This window comes from Urocitellus parryii, chromosome 12 (assembly GCF_045843805.1).
Source record: "Urocitellus parryii isolate mUroPar1 chromosome 12, mUroPar1.hap1, whole genome shotgun sequence".
NCBI classification, from domain to species: domain Eukaryota; kingdom Metazoa; phylum Chordata; class Mammalia; order Rodentia; family Sciuridae; genus Urocitellus; species Urocitellus parryii.
Window position 1 is genome coordinate 53,821,810 of NC_135542.1, and position 15,506 is coordinate 53,837,315.

The 15,506-nt window shown below is 46.9% G+C and overlaps 1 protein-coding gene across 1 annotated transcript in view; it reads right to left on the minus strand.

Moving 5' to 3' along the window:
• Positions 1–15,506, minus strand: part of Alk (ALK receptor tyrosine kinase) — a 647,158-nt gene that overhangs the window by 292,224 nt on the left and 339,428 nt on the right. Inside the window, exon 4 of the mRNA XM_026390638.2 lies at positions 10,992–11,193. Within this exon, the coding sequence (XP_026246423.2) occupies positions 10,992–11,193 (202 nt within the window). The remainder of the gene's footprint in view (positions 1–10,991; positions 11,194–15,506) is intronic.

Below are 15,506 nucleotides of genomic sequence, written 5' to 3' on the forward strand. Positions count from 1 at the left end.
CACATGTCTTCTTGAAGAAGAAGGGCTGTCCTTGGTATCAGGAAGGTGGGGGAAGCAGGAGGGCTTGAAATAGTCTGCTTCACGTGGGGAATCTGTGAGGGTTTAATACACACACGCTGAGTGCACCGAGATGGGCTGAGCCATGCTCCAGCGAGGGGTGGCCAGATCAGAGCTTCATGTGCCAGGCTTGCAAGGAGCTCCGGTTTGACCCTGGCTGGACAGGGAGGGGTCTGCCAAATGGTTTGAGGCAGAAGATGAATAGCCTGCAACATTCACCTGCCAGCTGTCTCATTGAGGTTTTATTTTGCTCCATCTAGGGACTTTCTAAAGTCCAGGAAAAGTCACTGAGGTTATTCTCAAGGGCTTCAAGGGGACGTTTCACAGAATTAGCATGTGGCACAGAATAGCAACCTGGCTGTGGCTTCTTTCTCTCACTCCTTCTCTTGAAACTGAAACTTTGAGTCACGAATAGGAGCCCAGGAGAAGCCAGCACAGCCCTACTCTTTTCCCCTGGACTCCCCTTATGTACCAGGCATTTTGGCTGCAGTGAGGGGTACGGTTGGCCTGGATCCTCAGAAACCTGTGCCCTGGGGCTGATGGTCTCAGGAATTATCCCAGGCCCCTGGAAATGAATGGCAGCAGCTTTTATGCCCCAGGCCCAGCCTGATCTCAGATACCACACTGAGGTCACCCCCAAATGCCTTCCCCTTCCTTACATCACAAGACTTACCCATTGGCAGAGGGGAAATTGTCGGTAATTTGAAAGCAGTGGGAGCACTCATTCACTGCGCTTAGTGATAGATTTTCTCAGGAATAGACATTGCACCAAATCTGTGTGTAGTCTTTTAAAGTTGAAATCCCACAGTTGCTACAGCTCTTAACTAAGGCTCTGAACCATGAAAAAATGCATTTCTGTGAAAGCAAGGAGTTTAGCTAGGCATGTGCATATGGTACTATAAACAAAACAGAGGGGCAAAGGGAAACTTAGAAGCAGAGTAGGGAATCAGGAACACGGATGTTTACCTTGAGGCCAGGAGTGAATGGCAAGTGGAGCTGGGCTACTGTGCAGGCCGTGGTGTGTCTACACACCTGAGCCATCAGCACCGGCTGTCTGGATATTTCTATGCAACTTAGAGAGCTGTAATTCTATCACCTGGTTCTGTCTCCTCACCACAGACAGATTTGGCTTCTGTTTTTATATCATTTTATTTTATTTTTTGGTGATGCTGGGGATTGAACCCAGGGCTTTATGCATGCAAGGAAAGCACTCTATCGACTGAGCTCAAACCCCAGCCCTCAGACTTGGCCTCTGAAGGTCATGGGCAGGGGTCTTGGGTGGAGCTTCAGGAAACAGGACAGCTGAGACCTGGCTCCCTGGGTGGACTCTTTGGACCTCAGTAGTACTGGGCATAAGGCCTGCTTGACCTGGTTCCCAGGACTGCCTGCTCTCTAGAATGGGTTTTTCTTCTATGAACAGGCCTTAGAATTTTACCCTTTAATTTGAATTGGAGAGATTATGTTTACACCACAGGAAAAATATACAGCTGGATATTAATTAATAATAAATAATGGTTAATAATAATTTATCCTTAATCATCAGTTGGTGGTAGGGAGGCCAATGGAGTAGTGACTAGGAGCATGAATTGTGGCACCAGACTGCCTGGGTTCAAGTTCAGTCTTTTCCTTGCTAGCTGTGTGACTCTAGGCAGGTCAATTAACCTCACTGAGCCTCAGCTTCCTCACTTTGAGAAAAATAAGGAGAGCACCTTCCTTGCTGAATGGGAGTAGACATGGCAACCACTTAGAACAATGCCTGGCACCAGAGAGTGAGCACCATGTAATTATATGATTATTGTTGCTATTGTTATTATTCCTCCTCCTCCTCCTCCTGGTCTCTATGCAAGTTGAGAAGGTTGATGAACTGAGTGCTTCCTTAGACTCCAGGTCCCGGCTCTCCACAGCAAGCACCCTCATTCTTTCTCTGTCCTTTCTGTGTAAGCACTTGGGAGCCAATAGGAGAGTCCACTGCGTCCCTAGAGATTATCAGGAGGGAGAGACTCTCACAAGGCTACGTGGTTGCACTGGTACCCAGTGCCACTTGAGAAACCCTACAGAACTTCTCAGGGGCCGAAACATTGCTCTGGGCGCTGAAGAACACAAAAGGGTCTCTGGGATAAAAGGGGTGGAGGGTAATCCATGGGGAATAATCACATCAACTCCACTTTATGCACAGTGGGGAGGGAAGGGCCATCAGGAGACTTCTGGAATCTGGGCCAACCCTAACCAACAAGTCTGGCAGCCTGTGTTTTGAACTCCACCTCTGCTATGGTAAAATAATGTTGCACGCATGATTCCTACACAGAAGGAGTCTCCACTGGGGAGGAAGGTACCGACAGAGAGAAGGAGAAAGTACAGCGGCCAGACCCCGCGGAGATCTTCTGAGCTCCTGCACCAGGACATTGGCTGCAAGCAGAGGTGGTGGGGATGTGAGGTCTGGGGAAGAGATTTTCTGTTTGGAGACTGCCCTGGGTGGCAGGGGTTGGGTTTTGTGGCTACACAAGCCAGCACATGCACATGAGGGGATAAGTGGGGGACAGGTAGTTTCCAAGGAACAAACTCAAAGGATCACATGGCCACGGCTCATGGCCTGCTTTCTCACGCTGCCCAGCCTTGACACAGGTGAGCTGTCTGCACAGGATACCTTGTTCTCACGCTCACCTGACCAGCTCTCTTCTCCCTTTGGAACCGGTTCAAGTTCTCCTCTCTGGGCCACCTTGTCCAAAGGCCATCAGCACCCCCATGACACTCAGGCACAACAGCCATTACTGCCCCTTCCCCACAGCATCATCATTGTCTGCCATGGTCCAATTCCAGACCTCCCTGTGAGCTGAGAAACAGGAGGGGCCACTAGAGTCCCAGCAGTGCCTGGGACTGAATATGTGTTGATGGAAAGCATCAATACACAAATGAGTGAATTCCTTGATACCAGGGGCTATCATCTGAATCCTTCTATTTTAGCACCTCCTTCCCCATTGGGAAATCGAGAACCTCAGTGAACACTTGTGAGGTGAGACGTGATTGTTTCTGTCCATTTTGACCTCTCTTTGTAGACAATGTATATTTATCATTATGGGATTTGCCAGAATGCTCTTCTAACAAGCCAAAGGGATGACAGGTATTTCACAATTCTCTCCTATTCCTGGTGTTCCACTCATCAAATATCCGGGGGCAACCATCTCAAAAGAGCCCCCACGACAAGGCTTCTGCTGTCAAATCTCGAAGGTCAACACTGGCAGAAGCTGATGGTCTTTTCATTTATTTTATTTATTTATTTTCTGACGCCCATCAATGAAAGCAATCGTGAGTAAAAGTTCTACCTGCCAGGAGACGAATTGTCCTTTGTACTTAGTGGCAACCTTCACAGTTGAGGTGCACTTTGACAGCTGTTTCCTGAGCTCCAGGGAGGGCTGCATCTCTCCCTGGGTGTGGGTAGAGGGCAGGGAGAACGTGCTTTCCATCTTTCCATTGACTGGAGACTCTTCTGAGATCTCAGACTGGGCTTTAATTTTTAGACCCACAGTTTGGATTTAAGAAGTTTGCATCCAAGAACTATTTTAAACAGATCCTTCTACCAATGTGGAATAACTACTATGTGCAAGGCCCTGTACCAGATGCTGTGAGAAATTTAAATATATATATATATGCCAGGGTCTCTATCCTCAAGGTTTGTGGCCCAGGATTTGATGGCCAAATGTCAGATGAGTGTCCTTGAAAAGAGCTTTTCATGATGAATGAGAACAGCTTTCGGTTTCCTCAGAGCCCAGCATGGTGCCAGGGTTTACCTGCAAAGCCCTCTTGGAGAAATGCCATGGGGAGAGAATATGGAGCCAAGAAGAATCTGTGTTCCCCTGTGCTGCCCACGACTATGGACAGAACACGAAACCTCTCTGAGATTCAGTTAACTCGCCTGTAAAATGAGGAGAAAGATGGGTGGGACTCAGATTTGAGGGAAGACGAAATGGGTTAGTGGATGTGACCCAGCTGGCACCCTGACATTGCATTAGACACTCAGGATGGACAGGAGGACTGAGGCTCTGCTGTCTACCTGGATCTAAAGGAGAGTCAACAGCCAACATTCTCAAGTACAAAGGGGATCGGTGGGTAGGATGGAGACTTTCTGGATTCCCTCTAGTCTATGCTGAATTCTTCTCAATCTCTTATGGTCTTGAAAGCCATAGTCCTTTTGGACTCAGAATAATAGAAGTATTGTGAGTATACGCACCAGTGAAGACCAGTCACATTCATGGGCTTACATACACCCCAGCTACCCCAGGATAAGGTCAGGGTCAAACAGCCTTGTTACTAGCCTGTCCAACCATGAGTGGCAGAAAAATGGCTGTCCACCCTGCTCATCGCTTTAGCTCACATTTCCAAGGTTTCCTTTCCACTTTGCTACTCAGAGCTTAGTAAAGGGTTATAGAAAGCCACCAGCTCACATGATCAACCAATGCCACGGAGATGTTAGCCATGATTCTTAACTTTTGATGCATGCCACAATTCCCTCAGAGCTTTCTAAAAATGCATATGCTCATGTCCATGCCAAGGCGAATAAAATCAGAAGAGCTCAGAATGGGATTAGCCATCAAATTTTATAAAATCAGTGACCGATTTGTACCACCAAAGCTTGAGACCTACTGTGTTAATGGCAGAAGATCAAGTTCCCCCAAAGAGGACTAGCACTTCAGAAATTATTTCAATATGACCACTCACTCCGGCGAGGAGTATGGCAAAACTGGGAGCAGTCAGTGGGACTGGTACTTTGGGATCCCTCTTAGAGAACACAAGTGGTCACTTCAAGAGTGAGGAGGATGTTATTCCTAATCTCGGCTCTCTCTATGCATACTCTACACAACCCGGGGCAGCCTAAACCCCTCCAAGGGACAGCCAGGGACGTGGGGGACACGTTAGCACCTGATATGCATGTTTTCCAACGTAATCCTCACGATGACCCAATGAGGTCAAACAATTATTACCATTTCACAGATAAGAAAGCTGAGGCTCACAGACATTCCGAGATGCCCCAAGGCTCCAGGAGCACTTAGCACCTGAGTCTCATCACCACCTGGGCTCTGAGAACTCAGTCACACAACTGTTCCTATAACAGGGTAGCCAGGAAATATGGCCCTGACAAGCCCGGGTGTGAGTTTTAAGGCTTTTAAAAATTATCTTTAAAGCCTTTGAATGGCTTTCTCTTTTTAGTGTAAATCACCTAGACATTAAAGCCCTTATTGTATATTTATTAGTGTGTTATTCAGACCAAGGGGGAAAAAGAGAGAAGCTGACACTATGAATGACTTTGAAAGTAAGAAAAAGCTGGGCCTGAAATTAAATCATTGTGACACTGCCACTCGAGGGCATCAATTTCAATAAATGATCACCTTTTTAAAAAAATTCCTGAGCCCGTTCATCATGCAGGCAGGATTCGAGGAGAACTTTGGTGGAATGCTGAACTCCCCTGCACAGGCCAGACTTGCCACAGGGCCCCAGGGAGGGCTCCAGTGAAATCCAGCACAGCTTGGGAAGAGCAGTCAGGTATCTTTTCAGAAGCAAATGCCTCTGGTATGTCTCCACCAGCCCTACCCTGAGACCACCCCTCACTCAGCCTGCCAAAGCCACCCTATTTATCCTTAGGGTAGAAGGGCAGTCAGAGGCAGAGAGGTGGAGAGAAAAATGTCCTGCTGCGCCAGTCCTAGGTGGCATCTGGAGAAGGGGTAGCTGGCATTGCAGGGGTGGAGGAAGGAAGCAGAGCATGGCTTGCCACTTGAGAAACCAGACACTGGGAAGGAGTCTGGTTGCTCACAGCCTGCTGTGAATCAGCTATGAAGTCAAGACTGAAACCGCACCTCCTGCCGCCCACAGATCCATCACTGTTTGGATGACATTACGCTGGCACGCCTCCCATTAGCATTGTTGCTGGTTATAAAGCCTGATCTTGGGTCAGAACTGACTGGTTTACATAAGGGTTGACAGCTATGTGGGTTCCCAGCCCAGACCCAGGTTTTTATTCACTTGGGGTAGATGGCTGCAGCACAAGTGTCACCAAATCCTTTAGATATAAAGCATCTTTTTTGAGTATTAGGAATTTGAGTGGTTGGCAACTACTGTCCCCTCAGGACCCAGTTCTTCCCACCATACACTGTGTGGTTCTGGTCACCCATAATAAAGTCCCCAGATACCCACAGCTGCAGGAGAAAGCCATGTGCTTAGATGGCCCCAAACATCAACCCTCAAGCTTGCACTCAGAAGGGTACCGATGTCACACAGCCGATCACCCCTGGATTGATCTTTCTAAAGCCTATGAGGATGGCAGCTTGGTGCAGTGGCCACTGACTGGGCAGAGGCCGGAGCTAGGCTACCCATACTCGTGGTGCCTGTTGCTGATCTTAGCTCAATGTCTTAATATTTCTGGGCCTCCATTTAAAAACATCAGCATGAGCATGTGCTATTGCTATTTTGCTGTGTCTTCCCTAATGGACCGGATGCTCTTTGAAAGCTGTGACCATGTTTCAGCTGTGTCATCTTTTGGCACCTATTCCATGGAAGGCACTCGGTCCACGGTGGTGAATAGAATATATGAACTGAAAAGGATGTCGCATTTATTAAGCACCTGCTCTTCGGGCATAATGTGAGCCATTTTCCTTCTGCCATCTTACATCTCACCATATTAAATAGGTATTATCACATTCATTCAATTCATGGGGACTTTGTGGCCACTCATTTCTAGCTATGATGTCCTATGCCTGTTTGACAGTGTGGCCAGCCAGGTCTGGGCTGACTGACAGCCCTGCTTTCTGTTTCCTTGCTTCTGTGGTCCTTCTGGTGGGGCCGATGAGCAGGTTCAGCGCTTGGTGGGGCCGATGAACAGTGCTCAGAGTGAGCACTCCGCTCAGTCTGCCTGTCCCCTGGGAGCACCCTGCTGAAGCCATCCCGCCTTGGCAGACACGGTTGCTCATACTCTGTGAATCATTAAACCCCGTACCCTGTGCTGCTTTCCAGGCCACTTGGAAGGGAGCAGCTGCTCTGTCCCCCAGCCTGCCTTTCCCTGCTGCTGCTCCCAGAGTTGCCCCAGCAAGCTCACGACTCAGGAGTTTCTGGGGACTTGGTTGCGTCTGACTTGGCATCCCTTAGCCCACTCCTCTGAGTCAGGATCTCCCCTGATGGCTTTCCTATTACAACTTCCTCCCTTCCAGCTACAAACACTGAGTGCTGTTTTCTAACGACGGGTCCCCAGACCACCATTTCCTGTTATGAGAGGAAGCCAGAACCACTTGGAATCATCACAGACAACATCACCAGGATATCACCGTGTCCCCCTTGCTGCTCTGAGCATCGTGCTGCTGAGGTCATCGCTGACATTAAAGGGAGTGAGTTTTGACTGAGGGAAACCACTGGATTCTGGATGCTGGCAGTGACCCATAATCGGAAAGCAGAGAAATCTCAGTCCCTCATGATCACAAAGTCTAAGCAGAGCAAAGCCGATTAGAATCTTCAATAATAGCCCCTTGTACGTCTGCATTGTACTCGGACTGTGCAAAATTATTCATCCTTTATTACATTGATCCCATAATAGTACGGGGGCAGGGCCAGCATCGTTATTCTCACTTTACAGTCAGGGAAATCGAGGCTTTAGAGGGAATGGGGTTTGCCTAAAGCCACAGAACAATCTTGATAGAGGGGTTGAACTTTTGTATACCTGGCACCTCTATTGTCCTAACAAATAGAAAGTCCTCAATAAATGATTATTTACTGAACTGACAACCGAACAGTGAGTAGGATTTAGATTTAGGACTTCCTATTCATATTTTCTGCTATGATTTTTTTTCTGCTATACTTCAATGGCCTAATTTGGCTCTTATAGCAATGTGTAAAATTAGTCTGAAGTTTGGCTGGCTGGTCCCGAACCCCTCCAGCCTGTCTAAGTTGTGACCTTGGGTAGGTTATTTGGACTCACTGAGCTTCCTCATCTGTAAAATGGGTAATAATAATCTAGTTCATTGTGATGTGACTCTTAAATAAGAAAAAGCATCTAATGTGCACAGCAGCAAGTGGCAGTGCATCTAGGAAGTGCTAAATAAATGTCAGCAATGGTTATTATTACTCAAAGGTAGGGCCTGGGCCTTATGTGTCTTTGTAATCCAGCACCTATTACAGTGATTAGCACAGACTCCAGGCACTCAGCTACCAAAAAACGAGACTTATGATGTGACTCGGAGCAAGTCCCTTCCCCTCCTGGTCCTCAGTCCCTACACTTATAAATTGAGGAGAATGAACCTGGTAAATTCCATGTTCTTCCCAGCTCTAAAATGTTCCATCTAACTCAGTGGTTCTCCACGGGGTGATTTTGCCCCTCAGGAGACATTTGACAATGCCTGGAGGTGTTTTTGATTGTCACACCTGGGGGAGGTGCTGTTGGCATCCAGTTGGATGGAAACCTGGAATGTTAGGCAAATCTGCACAGGACAGCCCCCGACAAAGGAATTGTTCTGCCCCAAATGTCAACAACATGAGGCTAAAATAAGCCTGGTCTAACTTTATACAAATACTCAGAGCTCTTTGATTTGCTGGGTAAGTGCCTCGTGTCTTGCCGCTTGCCAAGATGCCCAGGGGAGCAGAGATCCTCGATGCAGTGAGCAGGCTATTGATTATCCCTGCAGCAGCCACCTTCCACCCTCGCCACATTGATCTTTAATTTGAATTTGGAATCATTCCTGCTCACTAAACTCCAAGATGGGTCTGCCAGAGTTAGGGGAGAGCATCTCTGTACTTGAGATTCAAGAGCCTGGGCCTATGACAAAGCGCCTGTAGAAGTATTGGCAGCCCCAGGTAAAGCCCTGGGTCACTGGATTCACCCCAGTATAATCCTGCTCCCTCTCTCCTGCATCAACTGACACCCTCCAGAGGGCAGGCCAGCCCCTGTGATAATGGAAAAGTCACCTCAGGAAGAGGATGCACTGGCCAGCCAGGTGGACCCTGAGTCTGGTGGCCATGGCAGCCTCAGTGTGAAGTTCATGGCCTGCTTATACCACGGTGGAGAAGTCTCCTAGTTCTCACCACCTGTGGAGGGAAGGTAGTACCCAAAGGCATAGTGCCACATGCCCCTGGGCTCATCCTGCTGAGAGGTTTTAATTTGTCTGAAAATAGCACAAATGAAGAGAGAAGAGACCCAGAATCCAGTTTGGACCATGGCACTATCTATTTCTCATATGTTAAATGGGGTCTACCTAATAGTTATCAGGGGTCTACCTAATAGTTATCACCTCCCCCAGGTGTGACAATCAAATAGCAGGAAGATAAAGAGGAGAAAACCCTTTGCAAGTCCCTATGGCTGTTTATACCCAAGAAGGAGCTACTTTCTCCCTGACTGCTGCACAGAATGGCACTGCCGTTCCGAAGGTGCTGAAATGCACAGCTCTTCTCACACTCCTGGACATTCTCAGCCTGCCTTTTAGGGTGGTCTGTAACTCCACTCCCCGTGTGACATCAGTAATTCCCTGTCTCACCCACACAACACCACAAAGGACTGTCTGCTCAGCACCCTGGAACAGCAGCCTGGAATAGCAGCCTGGAACAGCCAGTGCTTCCTGTCTCTGCTTGGCTGGGTGGCAAGGGAACCGTGAGTGCAGAAGTCAACACACAGCTCATGAAGCTGGGCAAATACCTTTAGGATGGGACCACAGCAGAGGCCACTGCAGGCCCTGCCTTTGGGTTTCTCACTGGAAAGGTAGGATGTGCTGGAAAGCATCAGAGAACAGCACATCCAAAACAGTGGGGAGCCCAGCTACCTGGCACTTCTGATTGCTGGTTTATAGAGCAAGAGGCACTTATCCCTGGGCAAAGAGGTATTTCAAAGGCGAGAGGAAGGATGTGAATTTAGGTTTGGGGAGAACATCCTTCCTGACACCAAGATGTCCTTCCTGCTGGGATTTCAGTCCCTTGTAGTTCTTCCCAGCACAACTGAATAGACAGGTCAGTGGTGGGGAGGGGGGAGCAGAGTGCCAAGAAACTTCCAAGAAGATCACGTGGCCTTATTGGAAAAGCAATAGGCTGGACTCCCCTCCTCCTGCACACCAGGAGAATGGAGGATGGGTAACAGTCATTATTCAGTTGGGACCCCTCTGAAAATATATTTTTTTTAAAGAATGAAGCCAAGTCTAAGTAGAACTACAAATCTGGGCTCTTCCTCCTATAGACATGTCACAAAGAAGGATCCTTTACCATTTGATTACACAATTATCAAATTTGGGGCCCCTGGAAGCTGGAGACTTAGATGGTATTTATTATTATGAAATGAATGGAGTTTGATTTTCCATGTCACTCCCTGTAGAGATCTGATGGATCTCCGAGAAAGTGAGACCTCCAGAGAGACCAGAGGATTTTGCTGTCATAGGCATTGGGTATAACTTTAGGGTTGTGTGAGCCTCAGAGGTTCTAGTACAAAGCTCTGTTCAAATCTCTACTGAATTGGTGCTGGTGCGCTATCTCTAATTAATTCTCCTACACCCCTGTAGGACCTCTTGGGTGGCCACAGTAGTCTTTCTTTTCCCTTCCTGTCCAAGTTCTGCTGGTAAAACCCAGTTTCTAGCATATTAAATTATTTTAATTTCAGCCATTTAACATTCTCTTTAGCTATTTTCTTCTTGGCTCCATCTGGGTTTTGGGAAATGAATATCTTTAACATCTACACATTAAATGCCCACTCTGACAGCTGGTCCTCTGGCCTCTGGAAGGACCACTAGCCAGGGCGGTCAGGGGGACCCACAGATCAATGCCTAAGACATTACCCAGGGAATATTAGCAGTAATGGTTCAATCTGGACCTACCTATTAAAGGACAATTGTGAGTTTTAAGTAGGTGTCACTGAGTCTGGAAATTTGCAGCCAAAAACCAAATTGCCTTTTACAAAATCAGTTTGGGACAGTGGAAGGACTTACCCATGCTTCCCAGGAGTGGGTACCAGGAGAATCTCTCTTCCAGCCTCATTGTGGGGCAGCAGCTGGGCGACATACCTCCCAGATGGCTGCAGGTGCCTGTGCACCGAGACAGCCAGCGTGCAGTGCTCACTGCTGCTCCTCATCCAGGGGCTCAGGATGGTGTGCTTGGAGTCTGCTGAGGTGTTGAGGAGGAGGAAGGAGCCTGGAAAGAGACAGGAAAAGTGAATCTGCAGATGTTTCCAAGCAGAAGAACCAACAGCAGCTCTGTGGGAGGACCCAGAGATCAAAAGCATCCAAGGTCAGAGATGTTAGAGATCTTTCTCACCTTCTTTGAACACACTGAGCTCTCTCCTTTCTTTGCTGATTTCTTTTCTTTTCTTTTTCTTTGCAACTATTATGACCTGATGTAGTGGGAGAGCAATTTCCTCAGTAGGCTTTAAAACTCGTCAGGTTGAGGGTCTAACCTCAGCTCTGCTACTTACTAGCTCTATGTCCTCAAGTTTTTCATCTATGAAACAGGAACAAAACATGTCTTTCAAAGAACTCCTGCTCCTTCCCTTACTGGCTGAGTGATCTAGGGCAATGCATTTACTTTCTCAGGTTTCAGTTTCCTTGTTTATAAGATGGGGTGAAAAATGTTGGCCAAACTCAAGAATCTCTTAAGATCCCTTTCAGGTCTGTGTCTATGAGTCATGTGGATTTGTAACTGGTTTCCCTACAAATACCCCCAGTGCTGTGCCTATAGCCAAGATTTCCTGTGGGACAAGCCAACCCTGATTCCAGTGGCACAGGCCAAATGACCTCCACAAAACCTACATTTGTAGAGATTACCATCAGCAGAGCAGCAGAGCACTGTGCACTTGTTCCAGACATTCCTTCTGAAGCGTTAATTTTACTTGCTCCAATTCTACAGGGAAGGTTTGGACCAGTAGATTCTGCTTCTGCTGCAGTGGAACTCCATTCCATGTATTCCCCACCTTCTCCAGTGGAAAACAGCTAATGAGTGCTCGGCCTTCCTAAACCACTGTCCCGTGCAATTCAGAGGTTTCCTTCTATAGACAACCCAATTTACCATTTGGGCAAATGACCTCACAGCCTCTGGCAAAGAGTGATGCAGACAAAAGAGGGATTTGTGCCAGAAGCATGGCATCTTCCAAGAAGAAGTTATGGTGTCAGAGTAGGTCTAAGTGACCTCTGGTTAGGATCAAGATAAGGTGAGCACAAGACTGTTTCTGGGACCCAGGGGCTGGGGTCGGTTCTCTGTACCTGTTGAGAAGTTTCAACATAGCTTAGGGGCATTTGAAAAATGCTCTCAGTAAATAAGCTTTATTCTATCCCTAATTTACAGTGTGTGCATGTGTGTGCTGGGGTACTGTCATGGGCACAGAGGAAAGAAAGAGATTAAAGACACAGACTCAGAAGTGCAAAGATCATAGAACACAACCCTTTGCGTTTCTAGAGAGGCAGACTGGAGACTCAAAACATGGCAACGATTTGTCTGAAGTCTTATTGTAAAAGTCAAGACCAGATGCCAGGTCTCTGGAATTCTGAGCAGTGTTCTTTCCCCGGTGTCTTCCTCATCATTACACTGTGTCCTTTCCCCTAAAATATGACCATGATATCTTGGGTCCAGGGTGTGAAACTCAGAAACTCAGAGGAGCAGTTAGGGAGAAACAAGAGCAGATGGACCCTGGACCGAATTCATATTCACTCTCTCCCTTACTCTTTATGCTCTCACAATCCTTTTATTGGATGCCTATTTTGAGCAAACATTCAGGCACAGGCTCTGCTATGGGAAAACAGATATGAAGCAGTCACAGTTCTGGACTTCAAGGGACTCTTGGTCTGGTAGGGGTCAAGAGATGGCTGCAAGAACTATACTCAGATTTAGAGGTTATAAAGTCATCACACAAAGGTGGCTAAAACACCTTGGGAGGTGCCAGGAAGGAAACCCAAGTCCAGGTGGTAAGAGTCAGCAAGAAAAGACCTTCAAGCAAGATCTCAGAGGAGAAGGAAAACAGAGACGTTGGCAGAACCAGCATGCACAAGTGGAGGGGAAGAGGAGGAGTACAGACATAAAGGTAGAGAATGCTCTGCGGCAGAGGGGGACACGTGGAGAGAAGAGTGGGAAGTGAGAAAGGCTGGGGTGGTAGGTGGTGGGAACAGAACAGAGAACATGTCATTCCCGGATGAAGATTTCCATTTTCTTTTGTGGATAATAGGGAGCCCCAAATTCTGAGCAGGAGGGTGACATCACAGAGAGGACTGATCTGAAGCGGGGGAGAAGAGGAGAGATAATCTACCCAACTTCGTCCTCTACCACCAGTCCACAGGAGGACAAAGGTGTGACTAAAGGCAAATCTCAGAGGTTTGGTGTGTTTCTGTTTTAAGGAGACGTGCCGTGCTGGACGATGGCTTCTGGCAATGACTGGGGTTTCCCTTTCTGCTCTGTCCAGAGCAGGTGAGGGTCCTGGAGAATCTCTGGTGGCACAGTCTTGCTCGGGACTCTTTGGGGCTATGGTATGAAGTTAGGATGTCCTGTCCCAAGCCCTGTGTGGTCATTTACACATAAGAGAGCAACAGATATACCCTAGACTGAGACTTGGCCCTAATCATTTCAAGTTGGTAGAAATTCAGGTTGAAATCAGCAGTTATTTGAGTAGCTGAAAGAAAGAATGTGGACTACAAGAAGGGGGTTCCTCCTTTTATCTCAGGAAGAAGACAAGCATGCATGGATGTGCACAATGCCCACAAAAGGACCTCAACAATCAGGCTGAAGGTGCTGGCGTGTTGAGGCTTGAAGCTCCTCCTGTGTTCATGCTCCTCATTCCCAGGTGTGGGGAGCATGTAAATTCTGTCTCTATAATTCAGTAATGCAGTACCTCAATAATGGGACTCTTTCAAAGCTGACTGGAAGATGGATTATTTTTCCAGTTCTAATATGTGAGATGATGTTTATATGAATTTTATTTTGTGCAACTGGACTATCAATAAAAGACTGAGCTTAAAGTATTTTCACTCTCAATGAAACTCTATAGTTGAGAGCTATCTTTTCATCAGCAGTTTTCCTCCACCAAAAGAAAAAAAAGGAAAAAAATACATTTCATAAGCTCCTTGGGATATTGTCAGTATAAATCTTTTAGAGTCAGTGAGGATTTATCTCTCCTCTCCCTCTTTTCCGCTTCCTGTTTATTTTGCTCGGAATAGCTTGGGGCTGTGCAAAGACTCCTGGGGTCCCTTCTAATTAAGAAGGATCGCCTGGCAGCACCCAGACCTTCACCCAGGATGGGGGAGTGGAGAGGCAGATCAGAGAGACTTGCTTGCTCGGTGCTGGGATGGGTATTTCCCTGTATTACTGGATTGCATGGATATGTTCCATGATTAAACCTGAGATGGCTATTATTTCTACCTCTGGTCACAATACAAGGACATACTGCTCTCATCTCAGCCAGCAGGGTATACACCACCAGCCTACAGCCAAGGGCCACAAACCTAGAGGTTAGATAGTGTCTTTCAGATTCAGGCTCTGTCTTTATGCAGTCATATAGGACTTAGACAAATGATTTAAGCTTTCTAAATCTTAGTCTGATCAAATTTAATGTAGGTATAGTCTACCTTATATGGCTACCTTCTATGACTGCTGTGAGTTAACTTAAGGAGCATGTACCAAGAAGCCAGTACAGTGCCCGGCCCGTGGTAGACATGTGACTAATATCAATGTCCTGTTGGAGGAATGTCTTAGTCTGGAACTCTTTTGATCGAGCACCAAACTCAGAAGCAGAAGGACTGATATTCAGCCCTTGCACCGCCACTATCAAGTTTCCTTTGTTTATAAAATGCAAGATTGGATAGAGTCTCTCTAAGGATTCTTGCAGTTCCAAACTGTCAGTAATTCTGCCTGACCACAATGTTATCAATGTGAAGGAACCAAGGCAAGTCTCCAAGCCTCTAAGCCCTAAACACTTCTTTTAATTCCTCTCTCTGAGGGTTCCATACCAACAGTTTCAATCAATTGGCCAAACATACCACGAACTTTCCTGCTGGGAAGCAAACTGCCGCCGTTCCCTGCTCTGTCTTGCTTTCTCCCAGTTTATGCGAACACAACCTAGTAAGGTTTCCTTGTCCTGGTCATTTTTTGTTTCTGTAGCTGTTTCTGCTGCAAGGTGGGTGTCACCTTTAACTGTCTGGTATTTAACACCATGCTTGCCATGTGGCCAACGTTCAAGGATCTTCAAAATCGAAGTAATATACGCACATGACCACGAATCAAATAGAGAAGAATAGCTCATAATAATCATTTTTAAAGAACTGTCTCCAAACTCCTCTCCTCCCAACCAGGTTCCAAATACTGGAAGGAATATTTTAAAGTAATTTCTAATTTCTTTCGGTGACTACCTTCACAATTCTAAATATGATGATCATGTTCTTTGGGGGAACAAGAACCAGAGACAATTTACGTTGATGATGTGAAAAGGAAAATGACACTACCCCCTTCTAATTTCAATTTTTAAGATT